At 48.3% G+C, this 20,675-nt stretch overlaps 1 protein-coding gene across 3 annotated transcripts in view; it reads right to left on the reverse strand.

Annotated features, from left to right (window-relative positions):
• LOC139229198 (ceramide synthase 2-like) overlaps window positions 1–19,303 on the reverse strand; it is a 99,876-nt gene extending 80,573 nt beyond the window's left edge. The window contains exon 1 of one of the 3 annotated variants that reach the window (XM_070860854.1): window positions 19,203–19,303. Coding sequence is in view for 1 of the 3 variants with exons in the window: in XM_070860851.1 (XP_070716952.1) it covers window positions 18,411–18,421 (11 nt within the window). In the remaining 2 variants the exon portion in view is untranslated. Of the gene's footprint in view, window positions 1–18,410; window positions 18,477–19,198 lie in introns of those variants that run through there. The other 2 variants (XM_070860853.1, XM_070860851.1) reach the window with 2 other exon arrangements.
• Between the last annotated feature and the right edge of the window lie 1,372 nt (window positions 19,304–20,675).

A 20,675-nucleotide genomic window follows, 5' to 3' on the forward strand; every position in this document is an offset into this window, starting at 1 on the left:
CGCGATTCTCAATGGTCCTTTGCACCATCAGTAATGGCACCAAAAATCTGTTTAAATCTTAAATCATGGGTTTACATTCTAAACTTTCACTGTTGGGCAAAAAATTAGCAATAGCGGATCAGGTGCCCATCGCACATCCCACTTAATTGTCCTTTCCAGTGAAGTGAATAGAAAGGAAAATCAGGCGGGCATACAACAGGAGGCCCATTCCACGAGCCCCAGCTTTATGCCCATTGGTGAAAGTTAAAATTCACCCCAATTGGCACGGTTTTAATCACACACAAAGGTTTGACTAGGAGACAAGCGCGTGAATCCACTCAAGTGACATATGCCCCTAGTGCTGCAGTCCACAGTGAAAGAAAAGACAGACATGTATTTATATAGCGCCTTCCATGAGCACTGGATGTCCCAAAGCCCTTTACAGCCAATTAAGTACTTTTAAAATACAGTCACCGTTATAATGTGGGAAACACGGCAGCCAGTTTGCGCACAGCAAGCTCCCACAAACAACAATCTGATAAAAACTAGACAATCTGTTTTAGTGATGCTGATTGAGGGATAAATATTGGCCAGGACACTGGAGATAACTCTACTGCTCTTCTTCGAAATAGTGCTATGGGATCTTTTACATCCCGAGGGTGGGGGAGACGGGCCTCGGTTTAACATCTCATCCGAAAGGCGGCATCTCCGACAGTGGAGGACTCCCTCTGTACTGCATTGAAGTGTCAGCCTAGATTTTTGTGCTCAAGTCTGGAGTGGGACTTGAATGCACAACCTTCTGACTCTGAGGCAAGGGTGCTATCCACTGAGTCACAGCTGACATGGTGCTGCAATTTAGTTTCCCCTCTTGTGTCATCACAGCTCAGTTAAAATAACGGTACTGCGGGCAACTGAGCCATCAGCCTACATGGTGACAGCAACAAAACCAGTATTGGCTCTGCATGGGGCCCACGCTCAAGGTTACTGCTGATGACAACGGCCCTTCAGCCCATTGGATCCCATTCCTCCAGAATACCAATCCTACCATCAGCCCATTACAGCTTTGACATCGCTCTGGGCTAGGCCGACTCAGTACATTTCACCAACAACATAGCCATCCTTAGAACTGCACTGACGTGTCAGCCCAGTTTGTGTGACTTGAAGTTTTTAAAAAGAACAATGGATGTGGATGACCCAGCAATGGCAGCATTCATTGAACTAAGATGGTGGTGGATCGTCTCCTTGAATCACTGCAGGTTAGAGAAGGTATTTGGGCTTTTCCTTGCTCAAGGCTTGCATCCTAGGATCTTGAGAAGTAGCGGCAGGGATAGTGGATGCATTGGTTGTAATTTACCAAAATTCCCTGGATTCTGGGGAGGTCCCAGCAGATTGGAAAACTGCAAATGTAACACCTCTATTTAAAAAAGGAGGCAGACAAAAAGTAGGAAACTATAGACCAGTTAGCCTAACATCTGTGGTTGGGAAAATGTTGGAGTCCACTATTAAAGAAGCAGTAGCAGGACATTTGGAAAAGCATAATTCGGTCAGGCAGAGTCAGCATGGATTTATGAAGGGGAAGTCATGTTTGACAAATTTGCTGGAATTCTTTGAAGATGTAACAGGGTGGATAAAGGGGAACTAGTGGATGTGGTGTATTTGGACTTCCAGAAGGCATTTGACAAGGCACCACATAAAAGCTAACTGCACAAGATAAAAGCTCACGGGGTTGAGGGGCAATATATTAGCATGGAAAGAGGATTGGCTAACGAACAGAGAATCGGGATAAATGGTTCATTCTCGGGTTGGCAACCAGCAACTAGTGGGGTGCTGCAGGGATCAGTGCTGGGACCCCAACTATTTACAATCTATATTAATGACTTGGATGAAGGGACCGAGTGTAACGTAGCCAAGTTTGCTGACGATACAAAGATGGGAGAAAAAGCAATGTCCAAGGACACAAAAAACCTGCAAAAGGACATGGACAGGCTAAGTGAGTGGGAAAAATTTGGCAGAAGGACCAAAATGTTGGAAAGTTGGAGGGTATACACTTTGGCAGGAGAAAAAAAAAAACAAAGAACAAATTGTTATTTAAATGGAGAAAAATTGCATAGTGCTGCAGTACAGCAGGACCTGGGGGTGCTGGTGCATGAAACACAAAAGATTAGTGTGCAGGAACAACAAGTGATCAGGAAGGCCAATGGAATCTTGGCCTTTATTGCAAAGAGAATGGAGTATAAAAGCAGGAAAATCTTGCTGCAGTTATACAGGGTATTGGTGAGGCCACATCTGGAGTACTGCATTCAGTTTTGGTTTCTATATTTATAAAATTGCTTTGGAGGCAGTTCAGAGAAGGTTCACTAGCTTGATTCCAGAGATGGGGGGGTTGACCCATGAGGAAAGGTTGAGCCTCTACTCATTGGAATTCAGAAGATTGAGAGGTGATCTTATTGAAATGTATAAGATTATGAGAGGACTTGACAAGGTGGATGCAGAGAAAATGTTTCCATTGATGGAAGAGACTAGAAGTAGGGGGCATAATCTTAGAATAAGGGGCCACCCATTTAAAACTGAGATGAGGAGAAATTTCTTTTCAGAAGGTTGTAAATCTATGGAATTCGCTGCCTCAGAGCTGTGGAAGCTGGGAAATTGTCTTAAATTTAAGACAGAGATAGACAGTTTCTTAACCGATAAGGGAATAAGGGGTTATGGGGAGCAGGCAGGAAAGTGGAGCCGAGTCCATGATCGGATCAGCCAAGATCGTATAAAATGGTGGAGCAAGTTCGAGGGGCATCTGGCCTACTCTTATTTATGTTATGTTCTTATGTAAGGTGGTCATTGTTATGTCTTGAATAAAGAATCTGACCAGATACTGTAAGCTCAAAGTAAAGTAATGTGTGACCATAGTCCTTTATTACAGGTCTCCAGAGTACCGCTCCAGCCTGTGAGGCCTCCTTATGTACAGGTGCTCCCAAGGGATTGTGGGATCCCTTGGGACTCCAGGGGATGAGCCCTCAGGTGGTTGCACAAGATATTTACAGGTTTATATATATATAAACCTGTAAATATATCACTTCTTTTTCTCCCTCACACACCCCCCCCCCCCCCCCCAAGTCAATAGTGTAACTATTTACAAGATGAGTCGATCTGGGGCTTTCCTTTCCCTGGTTGATCGTCTTGGTGCAAATGCTGGTTTTGGTGAGTCATTTGTTGGGCCCTCGCTGGGTTGCTGCGCAGCTGGCCTTGCAGGGCTGCTGGGTGTGGCGAGTCCTGCTGGGCTGCTGCAGGTGATGGGTTCCATTTTGTGGTCAACCACTGGGTCGGTTGCCACTTGTGTGTGTGTGTGTTGGGGTTTGGGGGGGGGGGGGGGGGGGGTCAAAAAGGTAGAGTCTATTGTTGGTTGTTCTGGATAGTCCGTGAATCTGAGTTTGGTTTGGTCCAAGTGTTTTCTGCAGGTGAGTCCATTTGAAGGTTTGACCAGAAACACCCCACTCCCCTCTTTGGCCACGACAGTGCCGGGAAGCCGCATGGGACCTTGTCCATAGTTCAACACAAATACAGGATCATTAATCTCGATTTCGCATGACACATTTGCACGATGCTATGTATTCTGTTGAAGCCGCCTGCTCTCTACCTGTTCGTGTAGATCAGGGTGGACTAACGAGAGCCTTGTCTTAAGTGCCCTTTTCATGAGTTCAGCGGAGGGAACCCGAGTGAGCAAGTGGGGTCTTGTGCGGTAACTAAGCAGGACTCGGGATAGGCGAGTCTGCAGTGAGCCTTCAGTTACCCTCTTCAAGCTCTGCTTGATTGCTTGAACTGCTCGCTCTACCTGACCATTGGACGCTGGTTTAAACGGGGCAGATGAGACATGTTTGATCCCATTGTGGGTCATGAACTCTGAACTCTGCACTGGTGAAGCACGGCCCATTGTCACTCACATCAGGCAGGCCCGTGCTTGGCAATGGTGGCAGCGGACATGCTTGCCGACATTATCTCACATTCAATCCATTGGAGTACGCATCAACAACCACAAGGAACATTTTTCCCCAAGAATGGGCTTACATAGTCGACATGGACCCAGGACCACGGTTTGAAGGGCCAGGACCATAAATTTAGTGGCACCTCCCTGGGTGCATTGCTTAACTGTGAATGTGTTAGAATCCTGCGTGCACAAATGTAAGTCTGCATCGATAACGGGCTACCACACGTGGTATCTGGCTATCACTTTCATCATTACAATGCCTGGGTAGGTAGTGTGGAGGTCACTAATGAAAGTGTCCCTGCCCTTTTTTGGCACCACTACCTGATAACCCCATAGGAGGCAGTCTCTGCCTGCATGGACATTTCATCTCTGCGCCGCTGGTATGGCTTTATTTCTTCCTGCATCTCCAGACAAACTCCTCTGGACCACACAATTTTTTTTTTTTTTTTTTTTTACTAAGGACAGTAAGGGGTCCTGGCTCGTCCAGGTTCTAATCTGTTGGGCGATAACAGGTGATTGTTCACTCTCGAATGCTTCCATTACCATAACTAACTCTGCGGGCTGTGCCATCTCCACCCGTGGTGGGCAATGGCAGCCTACTGAGAGCATCGGCACAGTTTTTTGTGCCTGTCCTGTGGCGGATGGCACGGACTGAGGTCAAGCAGGGCTGCCCCAACCCTCTTAATCTTCCTCGCTGCCATGCTCCACCTCACAGTTGATTAGCTCCACTCCAGCGGGAAGCTTAAATACAGAACCAACGGGAAGCTGTTCAACCTTCGCCGTCTCCAGGCCAGGTCCAAGACCACTCCAACCTCTGTCGTCGAGCTACAGTACGCGGATGACGCCTGCGTCTGTGCACAGAGGCTGAACTCCAGGACATAGTCGACGTATTTACCGAGGCGTATGAAAGCATGGGCCTTACGCTAAACATTAGTAAGACAAAGGTCCTACACCAGCCTGTCCTCGCTGCACAGCATTGCCCCCCAAACATCAAGATCCATGGCGTGGCCCTGGACAACGTGGACCACTTCCCCTATCTCGGGAGCCTCCTATCAACAAGAGCAGGCATTGATTATGAGATCCAACACCGCCTCCAGCGCACCAGTGCAGCCTTCGGCCGCCTGAGGAAAAGTGTGTTTGAAGATCAGTCCCTCAAAAAAAACAGTCACCAAGCTCATGGTCTATAGGGCCGTAGTAATACCCGTCCTCCTGTATGGCTCAGAGACGTGGACCATGTACAGTAGACACCTCAAGTCACTGGAGAAATACCACCAGCGATGTCTCCGCACGATCCTGCAAATCCCCTGGGAGGACAGATGCACAAACATTAGCGTCCTCGTCCAGGTCAACATCCCCAGCATTGAAGCACTGACCACACTTGATCAACTCCGCTGGGCAGGCCACATAGTTCACATGCCAGACACGAGACTCCCAAAGCAAGCGCTCTACTTGGAACTCGTCCGCGGCAAATGAGCCAAAGGAAACGTTACAAGGACACCCTCAAAGCTTCCCTGATAAAGTGCAACATCCCCACTGACACCTGGAAGTCCTTGGCCATAGACTGCCCCAAGTGGAGGAAGTGCATTCTGGAGGGCGCTGAGCTCCGAGTATCGTCGCTGAGAGCATGCAGAAATCAAGCACAGGCAGCATGCGGCAAACCAGGCTCCCTGCCCACCTTTTCCCTCAACGACCATCTGTCCCACCTGTGACAGAGACAGTGGTTCTCGTATTGGACTGTACAGCCACATAAGAACTCATGCTAAGAGTGGAAGCAAGTCTTCCTCGATCCCAAGGAACTGTCTATGATGATGATGTATGCGGACAACGTGAGCGCCCATCTCTGGATGCGGGCCGATGCATTCGTATTTATCCCCTTACTTTCAGAAAAGAGGGATATGTGGCTTATGGTCGGTTTCCAATTCAAATTTGAGCCCAAACAGATATTGATGCATTTTCTTTACCCCATAAACACACGCTAACGCTTCTTTTTCTATAATGCCGAAGGCCCTCCCAGCCTTAGACAGACTTCTGGATGCATAAGCAACCGGTTGCAATTTCCCAGATTCATTAGCTTGTTGCAATACACACCCGACATAGCACATGCTAGTACCAAATGCTTACATGGATCGTACAACACAAGCAATTTGTTTGAGCAGAACAGTTTCCTCGCTTTCTCATAGGCATTTTCTTGGCTTTTACCCCAAACCCATTCATCTCCTTTATGCAGTAAAGGAGGCAGTGGTTCTAATAGTGTGCTAAGACCCGGTAAGAAGTTACCAAAGTAGTTCAGGAGTCCTAGAAACGACCGCAGCTCCATCACGTTCTGTGGTCTCAGTACGTTCTTGATTGCCTCAGTCTTCGACTCAGTGGGCCTGATGCCTTCCGCCGCAATTCTTCTCCCTAGGAACTCCACTTCAGGCACCAGGAAAACGCAGTGAGTGTTTTAACCTGAGCTCCACACGATTAAGCCGACGAAGAACCTCCTCCAGTTTCTGCAGATGCTCGACAGTGTCCCGACCTGTAACCAAGATGTTGTCCTGGAAGACCATGGTGCACGGGACCAACTTCAGCAAGCTTTCTATGTTCCTCTGGAATATCGCTGCGGCTGATCAAATCCCAAATGGGCATCTGTTGTAAAAGAAGAGACCTTTGTGCGTGTTGATGCAGGCGAGATCCTTCGATGATTCCTCCAGCTCCTGCATCATGTAGGCAGAGGTCAAGTCCAGCTTCGTGAATGTTTTTCCTCCCGCCAGCGTCACAAATAGGTCGTCTGCCTTTGGTAGCGGGTATTGATCCTGCAGGGAGAAACGATTGATAGTTACTTTGTAATCACCACAGATTCTGACAGTGCCATCTTCCTTGAGGACTGGAACAATCGGACTGGCCCACTCATTGATTTCGATCGGCAAAATGATGCCCTCTTGATGCAGCCAGTCCAGCTCGATCTCCACCCACTATTATGAATGGTACCGCTTTCACCTTGCGATGGATGGGTCGTGCCCCTGGAATCAAGTGGATCTGCACTTTTGCTCCTTGGAACTTCCCAATGCCTGGTTCGAACAGCGAGGGGAACTTGTTTAGGACCTGGGCACATGAAGTGTCGTTGACAGATGAGAGCACTTGGACGTCGTCCCAGTTCCAACGTATCTTTCCCAGCTAGCTCCTGCCGAACAGCGTGGGGCCATTGCCCGGTACCACCCAGAGTGGTAAATAGTGCACCGCTCCATCTTAGGAGACCTTTATAGTAGTACTGCCGATTACGGGAATCAGTTCCTGTGTGTACGTCCTCCGTTTAGTACGAATGGGAGTCAGGACTGGCCTTCAGGCCTTGCTGCATCACAATTTATTGAAAGTCTTTTTACTCATTATGGACTGGCTTGCGCCCATGTCCAGCTCCATTGACACCGGGAGTCCATTTAATTCAACCTTCAGCATTATCAGGAGACACCGTGGTAAATGTGCGCACCCCATATACCTCTGCCTCCTCAGTCTGAGACTCTGGTTCATAGTGATCCACCATGGATCTGTCCTCCTCTGCAACATGGTGGTTTGCAGCTCACCTGCACATACGTTGGAGATGTCCCATTGTTCAACAGCCCTTGCAAACGTATCCTTTGAAGTGGCATGAATGAAAACTATGATCACCTCCGCAGCACCAACAAGGTGTTAATGACCTTGCATTCACCACCCTTGATGGTGGACTCAGACATCTGCGGACGTACAGCTTGCAGGCAGGAGAGTCCTGCCCTATACGCTACGATTTGAAAACATTACTGTGTTCACAGTACTTGCAGCAGCACTCGTGTGCTGAGATTTGTTTGGTATTGCCACTGGTGGCAATGAACGCCTGGGCTATCGCTGTGGCCTTACTCAAGGTTGGGGTCTCTCCAGTCAAAGGTTTGCAAAGTATTACTTCATGGCCAATGCCAAGTACAAAGTCATCCTGAGCATGTGCTCCAAGTGTCCTTCAAATTCACAATGTCCTAGAAACATAGAAACATAGAAAATAGGTGCAGGAGTAGGCCATTCGGCCCTTCTAGCCTGCACCGCCATTCAATGAGTTCATGGCTGAACATGCAACTCAGTACCCCATTCCTGCTTTCTCACCATACCCCTTGATTCCCCTAGTAGTAAGACGCCTTAGCTCAGTGACGTAGCTTGCCACTTCCTGGTCTTCAGACCTCTTGTACGTGTAGAACCGGTACCTCGCCATCAGAATGCTTTCCTTCGGGTTTAGATGCCCCCGGACCAGTGCGCACAAATCATTGTACAACTTCTCTCTGGGTTTTGCTGCAGCGAGCAGATTTTCATGAGGCCATATGTTGGTGCCCCGCAAATGGTGACAAAGATCGCCCTTCGTTTGGCAGCGTTCGCTTCTCCTTCCAGCTCATTGGCCACAAGGTATTGGTCGAGTCGCTCCACGAAGGTTTCCCAATCATCTCCCTCTGAAAATTTCTCCAGGATGCCCACGGTTCTCTGCATTGTTGCGGTGGGGTTCATCATCTGCATCTTGTCGCCAGTTGTTATGTCTTGAATAAATAATCTGACCCGATACTGTAAACTCAAAGTAATCCTTTATTACAGGTCTCCAGAGTGCCTCTCCAGCCTGTGAGGCCTCCTTATGTACAGGTGCTCTCAAGGGATGGTGGGAAGCCTTGGGACTCCAGGGGATGAGCCCTCTGGTGGTTAAGCAAGGTATTTACAGGTTTACATATATAACAGTCATTACCTAGCATTTATGTCGCCTGCATGTTACCAGTTACTATTTTGTCAACCCAAGCCTGGATGTTGTCCAGGTTCTGCTGTAGGCCAGCATGAACTGCTTCATTATCGGAGTTGTAGTAATTGGAGCTGAACACTGGATTGGACAGTCTCACTGCTGACCTTATGAAAGACGATCACTAGTTAGGCCAAGATCATGGGACTTGAACCGATAATCTCCTGACTCAAGAGGCAAAGGGTACACCCACCTCAGACAAGTTGACAGTTGCACTGGGTACAGCACTGTTCTTGTATCATGTACAGAGGTCTCAGTCAGTTTTAACTTGGACTAGTAATAGAGAAAGCCAGCTCAAATCCCAGCATGGCAGTGTGAAAATTTGAATTCATTTTTTTTTTAAATTCTGGAAATAAAGTTTGGGTTACAGTCCCCTTTTCCAAATGTGACAGCAGGTTGGTGTTAGATTAACTGATAAACAAAAACTGATGGAACAAGCAAGGTGTTCAAACTGGGGAATTTGCATACAGCATTTGCTGAAGGTTAAAAGCAGCACATGCTGCAGAGAGTCAGGTCAGGTGTGAATGTGTTGGATGCACCGAAGACTGGGGAGAGGGAACCTCCTGGGTCGGAGGTTGGGCTCTCTCTACAGTTACCACCTTTACCCAAATCTAGAACTGGAAAAGGGTTTGTTGCTGACAAACCCTTATTGACAAACCGCTCGGCTCTGCACCACAGCACACAGAATTGAGTGGAAAGAAAAAATGCTTTCCAATTTACATTTTTACAAATTTTCAGTCAGCCAAACAAAGAATACACTTTGTCAACTTAGCACCTCGGGAATATTTTAAGGGTTAGGAGTCAGTCTATTATTCACTAACGTGTCATCGAAGTGACATTTTTCACCTGCACAGTGATTTTTTTTTCAAACATCCTAGAATTACACAGAAAGGACAACACAGATACAGGCCATTCAGCCCAACCAGTTTGTGTTTGTTTATCCTCCACACGAGCAGTCGGCCTAATCCCATAATCCCTTTATTCCCCTTGCCTGCCATCACCTTTCGTACCTATTAATGTTGACATGGTCTCCGCTTCAACCATTAACTCTGCTAATGCATTCCACAGCCTCACAGCCCTGAGTGAAAAGGTTTCTCCTGCCCTCTGCTCTAGGTCTGTCCCCTCATTCTAGACCCTACAACCATTGGAAATAGTCTGTTTCCATGTACTCTATCCCATCCCTTCATAATTTTAAATAACTCCTTCAAATGACACTGTAAACCTCAGTTCCCAATTTTTCCAAGTCTGCCTCCTATAGTATTTCCTCATGCCCGGCAGAATTCGAATGGATCTACACTGCAACCTCCCTATTGCCTGGTTTCTTTCAGAACCTCTTTATTCATCCAGTGCTCTCAAACTTAGTAGTTTCCTTTATTAAGTGGTATATATTCTACAACTCAACAGTCTCCTTTTTATTAAGATCCCACCGTTGATCTACAGTCCTGTGTGCCAACTTGTCCAGCCACCTCCCTCGCCTTTCCAAAATCTGTCCTATTCCAATCGGTCCTTGCTTTGGTGACCTTTTCTATTTGGAGCTTACACATCATATTATCATCACTAATCCAAGGTGCTGACCCACATTTAACCCGATCTTCCTTATTACTCATAACTCGATCTAGCAATGGATCTCCCCTTGTTGGCATGTGAACATTCTCCTCAAGGAAGGAGTCCTGCACCCATTTTAGGAATTCCATTCCCTTTACCTCAGTTGACTCCCTCTCTGCTGAATACAAGTAGGTTATCACTGCACCCAGTGATAAAGCAGCTTACACAGGACAGTGGCTCCTGGGTGATTACACATAGGTATTATCTGGGGCCAAGGGTGGGGGAAGCATAAAGAGAGGGAGCATTGAAATCCAAGTGCCTGCGCTAACTGGAGAAAGACATGGGTCCACAGGGGACTACCGAGTAATGTCCTATGGGCCTTCAATCTGCACCCATTGCAAAAGAACACCCCACTGTCAGTTCCAAAATTAGTCTATTCCATCCTATCCCATTTAAGGCATTAAACACACGGGTGTTCATTTTGACTTTAGGTGGGATTGCAAAACAGGATTCAGCTGCTCGTTATGCATCTCTCCCGATATTCAATTCCATTGAAGTCAATACAAATTACAAGATGTACGACAGACGGCTCGATATCGGTCATTTCACACTATCGCCCAATGTCAAAATTACTCCCAAAGGGCCAGCTGGCTCTGCCCAGAAGCTACATCTCCCACAGTGATCTAGATCGGTTCTGACTTTGTTGTTCTTCATTCAGGTAGAGTGCGTCCTTACGCCACAGCATAGTGACACCCCGCCCACAGGCCCGCCCTTGGCTAGACAAGCTCCTCACCCACCTCCCCATCAACATTGGCTGCTGATAATGCGGTCCAATTTAAGCCTCCTGGCCTTGTCCCCCTCTCTCGCTTCCTTTGGGGCGAGGGGATAATAAAGTGCGTTCAGCACAGACCTGACTGAATGCTCTGTGCAGGAAACACATCAAATGGATGAATGAATTAAGATGGGCTGAATAGAGTTTCTCATCCGTAATTATCTTGTGAAAAACATTGGATCAGCATCCAAACTGCGCACAATCTCCTTTGTAAACTGGAACAAACCCGACTGCAACAGGCCAAACGATCCTGGTTTGTCTGCTTTCCTAATCGACACTAAATGCTCGATGTCTCGGACATTAAACAAAAGCAGCATCAATATTTTATGGGTGCCTGGAGTGTAGGAGCAGACCATGAATTATTGAATTGCTCATTAGCAACTGTTCACCCCATTAAAAGATGCAATATCCATAAACCAATTCCTGGCCTGAAAAGGTGGTTTTCCTAATTCACTATTTTGTCTCGTCCAAAGTCTGGAGACTTTTCCCCATCCCTAAAGATCACCAGATTTTTCTCCATAAAATTGTGTGTGTGACTGGTTTTAGCCAGTAAAAGTTAGCAGCTATGGTCAAAAAGAACTGTGTTTATATAGCACGCTTATTTCTGTATTTATATTAGTGACACTATATTTCACAAAAGGTCTGCATTTTTATAGTGATGTATTATATCTCTCACAGGGCCCATTCCTCACAGTGAATTTCTTTGAAGTGACTTATGTAAACAATGTAGTAGCAATCTTTTGCACATGGCAAGAACCTGTTGTATATGCAATAACTGTTAGAGTGAGTACTGTTTAACTCCAAGAGGTATGACCTTGGCTCTGCTTTATTAAAGCCCAAAGTGACTAATATACAAAATGGCTGATCTTTTATACTTGGGCTGCACACATGTGCGTGCAGCCCAATGGCCTCCAACAGTGACGCCATCTAGTGGCTAGTGATCCCAAAAGTACATACATGACAGAACCCACGAACAGCAATGAGATCAGTGACCCGTTAATCTGCTTTTGGTGGTGTTGGAAGGAGAAATGTAGCCATGACACCAGGAGAACTCACTGCTCTGCTTTGAGAGGCACCAGAAGATCTTTAACATTCACCTCAATCACTGGAATAGACAGGCGGGGCCTCACTTTAATGTCTCATCTGAAAGACAGCGCCTCTGACAATGCAGCTCTCCCCCAGTACTGCATCAGTCTTAACTCTGGAATTGGGCTTGGACCCCGAATCTCCTGACCCAGAGGCATGAGCCCCTCCATCTAGTGCTGCTAACCAATCAGGAGCCGGTGGTACAGAGGGGAGGTCCACACGACACCACATGCAAGTAGAGCATTGTCCAGAGCCTCAGCCTATAAACACACACAACCCCAAATAGTCCGACGTGAGTGACGTACTCTGGGAAGGTCTCCGACATCTTGCAGTCCAAAGACAGCACAAATCAATCATCAGGACATCAATTGTCCATTAAACATTCCAACCTTTTAATTAAAATGCTGGACAGTCTCAGCCAGATGGCATTTTTAGTCAGCAAGGTGCCAGACATGTGAAGAAACCAATCACTGAATTTCACAGCAGTTCGAGACCCTTAAATCCACAGTTTCTGTTTGCCCGAGAGTTCCCTCGCTCTGCATTTCCCTGTTATGAGCATTTTCAAAGTACAGCTAGAGTTTAAACTAGCAAATACCATACCGTTCAGCAGAGCATTGGCAAGTTTCCCACTGCTTGCCCAGGTAGGACAACCATTTGGCCATTGGCCTGCAGGGTTAATTGGAGCAGAGTAGCAGTGACATCGCTACCTCATCTGGTCCTATTATTTTGGCCAAACTGGTAGGTCAATCAACAGTGCTCCTGGCATCCTACAGACTTGTGTGGCACAGATTACCAAGACACTAGAGGGTAGACTCTGTTCCAATCATCCATCACTAGACTCTTCACTTTGGAGCCAACTTGAACCCAGAGAGTCCCTTGCTTACCTCCTTCCCATCCCCTCCCACAACAAGGATAGTCACGAGCTGGTCATTAGACAACTGATAAGGGCAGGTGTGAGCTCTCACTGGGCAGGCAGCAAGTACCAGGAGCTCCGGGGCTAAAAGGGTTAAAAGGATCGGTTGCATAGACCATTCCCTGGAGTACAGAAGAGTAAGGGGTGATCTAATTAAGTGTTTATGATGATTAAAAGGTGTTGAGGAAATAAAAGTTGATAAGGTAGAGAGAAATGATTTCTTCTGGTGGAGAGTTCAGAAGGTTAAAATTAGAGCCAGACTGTTCAGAGGTGATGTTAGAAAGCACTTACACAAAGGGTTGCGGAAATCTGGAACTCTCTCCCCCTAAAAGCTGTTGAGGCCAAGTCAATTGAAAATTTCAAAAACTAAGATTGATAGGTTTGAGTTAGGTAAGGATTATGGAACCAAGGTGGGTAAATGGAGTCCAGATATAGATCAGCCGTGATCTAATTGAATGGACTACTCCTATTCCAATGTTTCTCATGAGTAGCAGATTACCACAGCATGGACACACACCATAACTCCCTCAGAACTTCAGCAGCAGCTGCCTGCCCCTCTGCAACCCAACCACAGGAGGTCCTGAGCCCTGGATAGGAGCACACATTTGCACACCCAGCCTCCAAGTAATCATCATCATCATCATAGGCAGCCCCTCAAAATTGAGAAAGACTTGCTTCCACTGCAAAAGTGAGTTCTCAGGTGACTGAACAGTCCAATACGGGAATTACAGCCTCTGTCCCACCTGTGACAATCAGTTGTTGGAGGAAAGGGTGGGTGGGGAGTCTGGGTTTGCCGCATTCTCCTGCCACTGCCTGCGCCTGTTTTTTTGCATGCTGTCAGCAACGAGACTCGAGGTGCTCAGCGCCCTCCCGGATGCTCTTTGGCCAGGGACTCTCAGGTGTCGGTGGGGATGTTGCACTTTATCGGAGGAGGCTTTGAGGGTGCCCTTGAAATATTTCCTCTGCCCACCTGGGGCTCGCTTGCAGTGTAGGAGCTCCGAGTAGAGTGCTTGCTTTGGGAGTCTTGTGTCTGGCATGTGGATAATGTGGCCCGCCCAACAGAACTGGTCGAGTGTGGTCAGTGCTTCGATGATGGCGATGTTAGCCTGATCGAGAACACCAACGTTGGTGCGTCTGTCCTCCCAGGGGATTTGCAGGATCTTGCGGAGACATTGTTGGTGGTATTTCTCCAGTGATTTGAAGTGTCTACTGTATGTCGTTGAGCTACAGTATGCGGACGACCCTTGCTTCTGCGCACAGAGGCTGAACTCCAAGTCATCGTCAACATCTTCAGAGGCGTAGAGCATGGGCCTTATGCTAAACATCCGTAAGACAAAAGGTCCTCCGCCAACCTGACCCCACCACACAGCACTGCCCCCCCAAGTAATGACTTCCAGTGGCTGTCATCCAGAGTCTCAGGATTTCTTCATCACCAGATACCTGCATGGTGGAAGGACCCACATCAGACAGTCTGACTCCAGAGATGTCCAAGTCCAATGCCATGGACCAGGCTTACTCTTCACCAAAATCTTAATCCAGGCCCTCAATCGAGGGGGCTTGGCGAGCTTCCCGCTCCAGGGTCTTCAAGCATGACAGAACTCTTTTTCCCTGAAACCACTTCCCATTTATTTGCCACAGATCCAATAGGCGAGTTTGGTCATGGATCTCACACAAGCGGAAGGAAGCCCTCCGGTTGTACGTGTGGACATCCTGAACCCTAAAGGACAACAATTCAGATATGTCTTGTACACAACAAGCTTAAGCTGTGTCAGATCAAAGTGCCCTTCGACCCTTCTCAACCAGCCAGAAATTACTTAACCTTCTATTCAGCCTCCACCGAGCCAAAAGATATTCACAGGTGGACAATTAAGCAACTAATGGGAGGAGGAGGCTCCATAAATATCCCCATCCTCAATGATGGCGGAGCCCAGCATGCAAGTGCAAGGGACAAGGCTGAAGCGTTTACAACCATCTTCAGCAGAAGTGCCGAGTGATGATCCATATCAACCTCCCAATCACAGAAGCCAGTTTTCAGCCAATTCGATTCACTCCACGTAATATCAAGCAGCGGCTGAGCCCACTGGATATAGCAAAGGCTATGGGCCCCGACAACATCCCGGCTGTCATGCTGAAGAATTGTGCTCCAAAATTAGCCGCCCCTCTAGCCAAGCTGTTCCAGTATAGCTACAACACTGGCATCTATCCGACAATGTGGAAAACTACCCAAGTATATCCTGTCCATAAACAGGACAAATCCAATCCGGCCAATTACCATCCCATCAATCTCCACTCAATTATCAGCAAGGTGATGGAAGGTGTCATCGACAGTGCTATCAAGCAGCACTTAACTCACCAATAACCTGCTCACCGATGCACAGTTTGGATTCCGCCAGGACCAACCGCCTCTAGTCCTCATTACAGTCTTGGTCCAAACATGGACAAAAGAGCTGAATTCCAGAGCTGAGGTGAGTGTGACTGCCCTGGACATCAAGGCAACATTTGACCGAGTGTGGCATCAAGGAGCCCGAGTAAAATTGAAGTCAATGGGAATTAGGGGGAAAACTCTCCACTGGCTGGAGTCATAGCTAGCACAAAGGAAGATGGTTGTGGTTGTTGGAGGTCAATCATCCCAGTTCTAGGACATCACTGCAGGAGTACCTGAGGGCAGTGTCCTCGGCCCAACCATCTTCAGCTGCTCATCAATAATCTTCCCTCCATCAAGTTTCCCCAAGTTGTTTAAAAGTTTAAAATGAAAGTTAATAGTAAGTTACTTCCTTTGGCATTGTTTCATGGGTGCTGCCAGCACTCTGCAGCTGTACAAAGCCCTGGTTAGACCACAGCTGGAGTACTGTGGGGAAGTAAAGGCCCAGTCGTCTCTGAAGGAGGTGGAAAGGCCAGCCACCATCGTGGAAGAGGAGGCGGCCCAAATGCAGGAGACACATGACTATTGCCACTGGAGGGGATCCGGTCGCCGCTGGGGGAGAGGTCTGGACGCTGACAGGGGCCCGAACACCTGATCGCCGCTGGGGGCCTGAACTGCGGCAACTACAGAGGAATCTCCCTATCAGCCACTGGGAAAGTTGTCACTAGAGTCCTCCTCAACCGTCTTCTCCGTGGTTGAGGAACTCCTCCTGGAGTTACAGTGCGAATTTCGTCCCCTACGGGGCATAACGGACATGATCTTCGCAGCGCGACAGCTGCAGGAAAATTGCAGGGAGTGGAGCCAGCCCTTATACATGACCTTCTTTGACCTTACAAAAGGACTTTGACACTGTCAACTGTGAGGATCTACGGAGCATCCTCCTCCGTTTCAGATGCCCCCAAAAGTTCGTCAATATCCTTTGCCTGCTCCACGACGACATGCAGGCCATGATCCTTACCAACGGATCCATTACAGACCCAATCCATGTCCGGACCAGGGTCAAACAGGGCTGCGTCATCGCTCCAACCCTCTTCTCAATCTTCCTCGCTGCTATGCTCCACCTCACAGTCAACAAGCTCTCCGCTGGAGTGGAACTAAACTACAGAACCAGTGGGAAGCTGTTTAACCTTCGCCGCCTCCAGGCCAGGTCCCTGACCACCCCAACCTCTTGTCGAGCTACAGTACGCGGACGACGCCTGCATCTGCATCAGAGGTTGAACTCCAGGATATAGTTGACGTATTTACTGAGGCATACAAAAGCATGGGCCTTACGCTAAACGTCCATAAGACAAAGGTGCTCCACCTGCCTGTCCTCGCCGCACAGCACTTCCCCCACAGTCATCAAGATCCACTGCGCGGCCCTGGACAATGTGAACCATTTCCCATACCTTGGGAGCCTCTCATCAACAAAAGCAGACATTGATGAGATTCAACACCGCCTCCAGTGCGCCAGCGCAGCCTTCAGCCGCCTGAGGAAAGGAGTGTTTGAAGACCAGGCCCTCAAAAGTCTACCACTGAGATCATGGTCTACAGGGCTGTAGTAATACCTGCCCTGCTGTATGGTTCAGAGGCATGGACCATGTACAGTAGACACCTCAAGTTGCTGGAGAAATACCACCAACGATGTCTTTGCAAGATCCTACAAATCCCCTGGGAGGATAGGTGCACCAACATTAGTGTCCTCGACCAAGCCAACATCCCCAGCATTGAAGCACTGACCACACTTGATCAGCTCCGCTGGGCAGGCCATATCGTTCGCATGCCAGACATGAGACTCCCAAAGCAAGTGCTCTACTCGGAACTCCTTCATGGAAAACGAGCCAAGGGTGGACAGAGGAAACATTACAAGGACACCCTCAAAGCCTCCCTGATAAAGTGCAACATCCCCACCGACACCTGGGAGTCCCTGGCCAAAGGCCGTCCTAAGTGGAGGAAGTGCACCCTGGAGGGCGCTGAGCACCTCGAGTCTCATCGCCGAGTGCATGCAGCGGAAGGAATGCGCGGCAAACCTGTCCCACCCTCCCTTACCCTCAACGACTGTCTGTCCCACCTTTGGCAGGGACTGTGGCTCTCATATTGGACTGTTCAGCCATCTAAGGACTCATTCTAAGAGTGGAAGCAAGTCTTCCTCGATTCCAAGGGACTGCCTATGATGATGGTTCCTCCATCACAAGGTCAGAAGTGCAGATATTCGCTGATGATTGCAGTGTTGAGTTTCATTCGCAACTCCTCAGAAAATGAAACAGTCCATGGCTACATGCAGCAAGACCTGGATGACATTCATGCTTGGGCTAATAAGTGGCAAGTAATATTCACACCACACTAGTGCCAGGCAATGGCCATCTCCAACAAGCAAGAGTCTAACCACCTCCCCTTGATATTCAACCATCAATGAATCCCCCATCAACATCCTGAGGGTCACCATTGACCAGGAATATAACTGGACCAGCCACATAAATACCATGGCAACAAGAGCAGGTCAGAGGCTGGGTATTCTGCGGCGAGTGTCTCAACCTAGTGTCCTGACTAGCCTTTCCACCCTCTACAAGGCACAAGTCAGGAGTGTGATGGAATACACTCCACTTGCCTGGATGAGTGCAGCTACAACAACACTCAAAAAGCTCGACACCATCCAACACAAAGCAGCCCACCCGATTGGCACCCCATCCACCACTTTAACCATTTACCCCCTCCACTGTGGCTGCAGTCTGTACCATCGACAAGATGCCCCGCGGCAACTCGCCAAGACGCCTTCAGCAGCACCTCCAAAACCCACGACCTCTACCACCTAGAAGGACAAGGGCAGCAGGCACATGAGCACATCACCTGCAAGTTCCCGTTCAAGTTACACACCCTCCAGACTTGGAAATATATTACCGTTCCTTCATCGTCGCTGGTTCACAATCCTGGAACTCCCTCCCCAACAACACTGTGGGAGTTAATGCACCACACGGACTGCAGTGGTTCAAGGCAGCAGCTCACCACCACTTCTCAGGGGCAATTAGGGATGGGCAATAAATGCTGGCCTTGCCAGGAACTCCCACATTCCGGAATAAATAAAAAAAACACAGCAGAAGTGTGAAAGCTGCCAGGTTGCAGGAAGAGTGGGACACAGCAGGACTGCAGGGGGGGGGGGGGGGAATGTTGTGCTCGGGCAGGGGAGAAGTGGCTGTTTGTCCATTAACTTGCCAGCCAGTAAACTTCACAACTTGCAAAAATGCCGCAAAACACAGGGGCACATTAAAATATGCAGATCAAACGCAATGATGAGCTGAGGGTTAATCGCCAGAATAACAGACATCTAAAAAGATAGCTCACTCCACAATCTCAATAAAACGAAATACAAAGGAATGCAAAATTAATTTCCGCAAAATATTACAAAAATACTACTTTAACGAGAAAAGCTAGCATCCTTTCCCCCAACCTTCACTCCCTCCGATTGCCTGCTCATTCGAGCTCCCGCATTCTCGGTCCTCACTCCCGGCTATTCCTGTCCCTATTTCATCCTCTTCTCCCCTTTATCCCGGTCTCTGCTCCTTTCTACCCCCACTTCCACCTTCTCCGCCCCGCTCCTCATACTCCCATCCCTCTGGCCGCGCTCGCACTCGCGCTAGTCCCTTTCATTGTACTAAAACACTTCTAAAAGTTGGGTTAACATCGCTCACCGACCTGCCGCTCCCAGCTGAAGCGGATCCGACGCAGAAATTGATTTATGAAATTGACGAACTGGGATTGGGTGGGTGCAAGTCAAACAACTTCAGAGAACGGGGACTCAGGTACAGCAGCTCAGCTCGGCAGAGCCGGCACTGAACTAAAACTGCCACCTAGTGCAAAGTTTGCCACTCCCGGAGATCCGAATCGCCCAACAGGGGGTGGAGCCTTCCAATTGATAATCTGTATGAACCGGGCACACCTGTACCGGGGACTGGGGGAAAATACTAACTTCAAATTCACTTGGTTCTCCACCCAGTGTCCTAAGCTTAAATAAAGGAGACTACAAAGTTATGAGGGCAGAGTTAGCTAAGGTGGACTGGGAAAATAGATTAAAGTCCGTCAGTCATAGGCAGTCCCTGGAATCGAGGATGACCTGTTTTCACGTAAAAAAATTCACAGGTGTTTCAATGAAGGACCGAAAATTCCAGGTCTGAACTAGATCTTGAAGGGTGGAAGATGCCTCTTAACGTGTGGTGACCGTTGCACACCAGCCACCACACGGGCTTGACAGAGCTAGGTCTTGGCCCAGTGGCAAGGATTAACCAAGACGACTGGAGACCAGCTCTGCGCACACATATCGCAGTGTGGGCTGGCCCGTGCTGCCCCTGGGCCCTTGCCTCTTCTGGCCCCGAACTCACGCCTCTCCTGGGCCACGCTCACGTCCCTCTAGTTGATGAGCAGTGGCATTTAAGGAGATATTTTATAACTCACGACAAAAATATATCCCAATGAGAAGGAAAGACTGTAAGAGACGGGATAACCATTTGTGGCTAACTAAGGAAATAAGGGACAGTATCAAATTGAAAACAAGGCCATACAAAGTGGCCAAGGCTAGTGGGAGGCCAGAGGATTGGGAAACTTTTAAAAGCTAGCAAAGAATGACTAAAAAAATGATAAACAGAGGGAAGATAGATTATGAGAGTAAACTAGCACGAAATATAAAAACAGATAGTAAGGGGCTGAACTTGATCAAGGCCTCCGACTGCCCAAGTGCCGCCCAAAGTGCCGCTGATGGCCACCGAGGTACTGGACGGTACTTTAGGTGGGATATTCATCGCCGAGGTCTGTCGAAGGTTGGCGGGCGGCAAATGGGCAACGTACGCCGCCAATCTGGGCGGCAGGAGGTCTCATTCTCAGCAGCAGAGGCGCTTGCTGCCCAAGTGCCACCGAGGATGGAGTTGGGCCCATGGAGGGTCGAAGACCTGAAAATAAAAATCATCAGGAAAAAATTAAAAAACTATCGAAAGATCTTCAGGGGACCCCATCCAGGTAAGTCGCTGTGGAAAAAAAATATATATAAGATGTTCACTGACCTTTTTTTCCAAGATCTTCATATTTACCATCGGGGACAGACCAGCCTCCAGCCAGCGGTCCTTCCCCGTTCTGTTGCTGACTCCCGCCCGCATGAATCTGGGAGCTCGGCGGGCG

Source organism: Pristiophorus japonicus, chromosome 18 (genome assembly GCF_044704955.1).
Source record: "Pristiophorus japonicus isolate sPriJap1 chromosome 18, sPriJap1.hap1, whole genome shotgun sequence".
NCBI classification, from domain to species: domain Eukaryota; kingdom Metazoa; phylum Chordata; class Chondrichthyes; family Pristiophoridae; genus Pristiophorus; species Pristiophorus japonicus.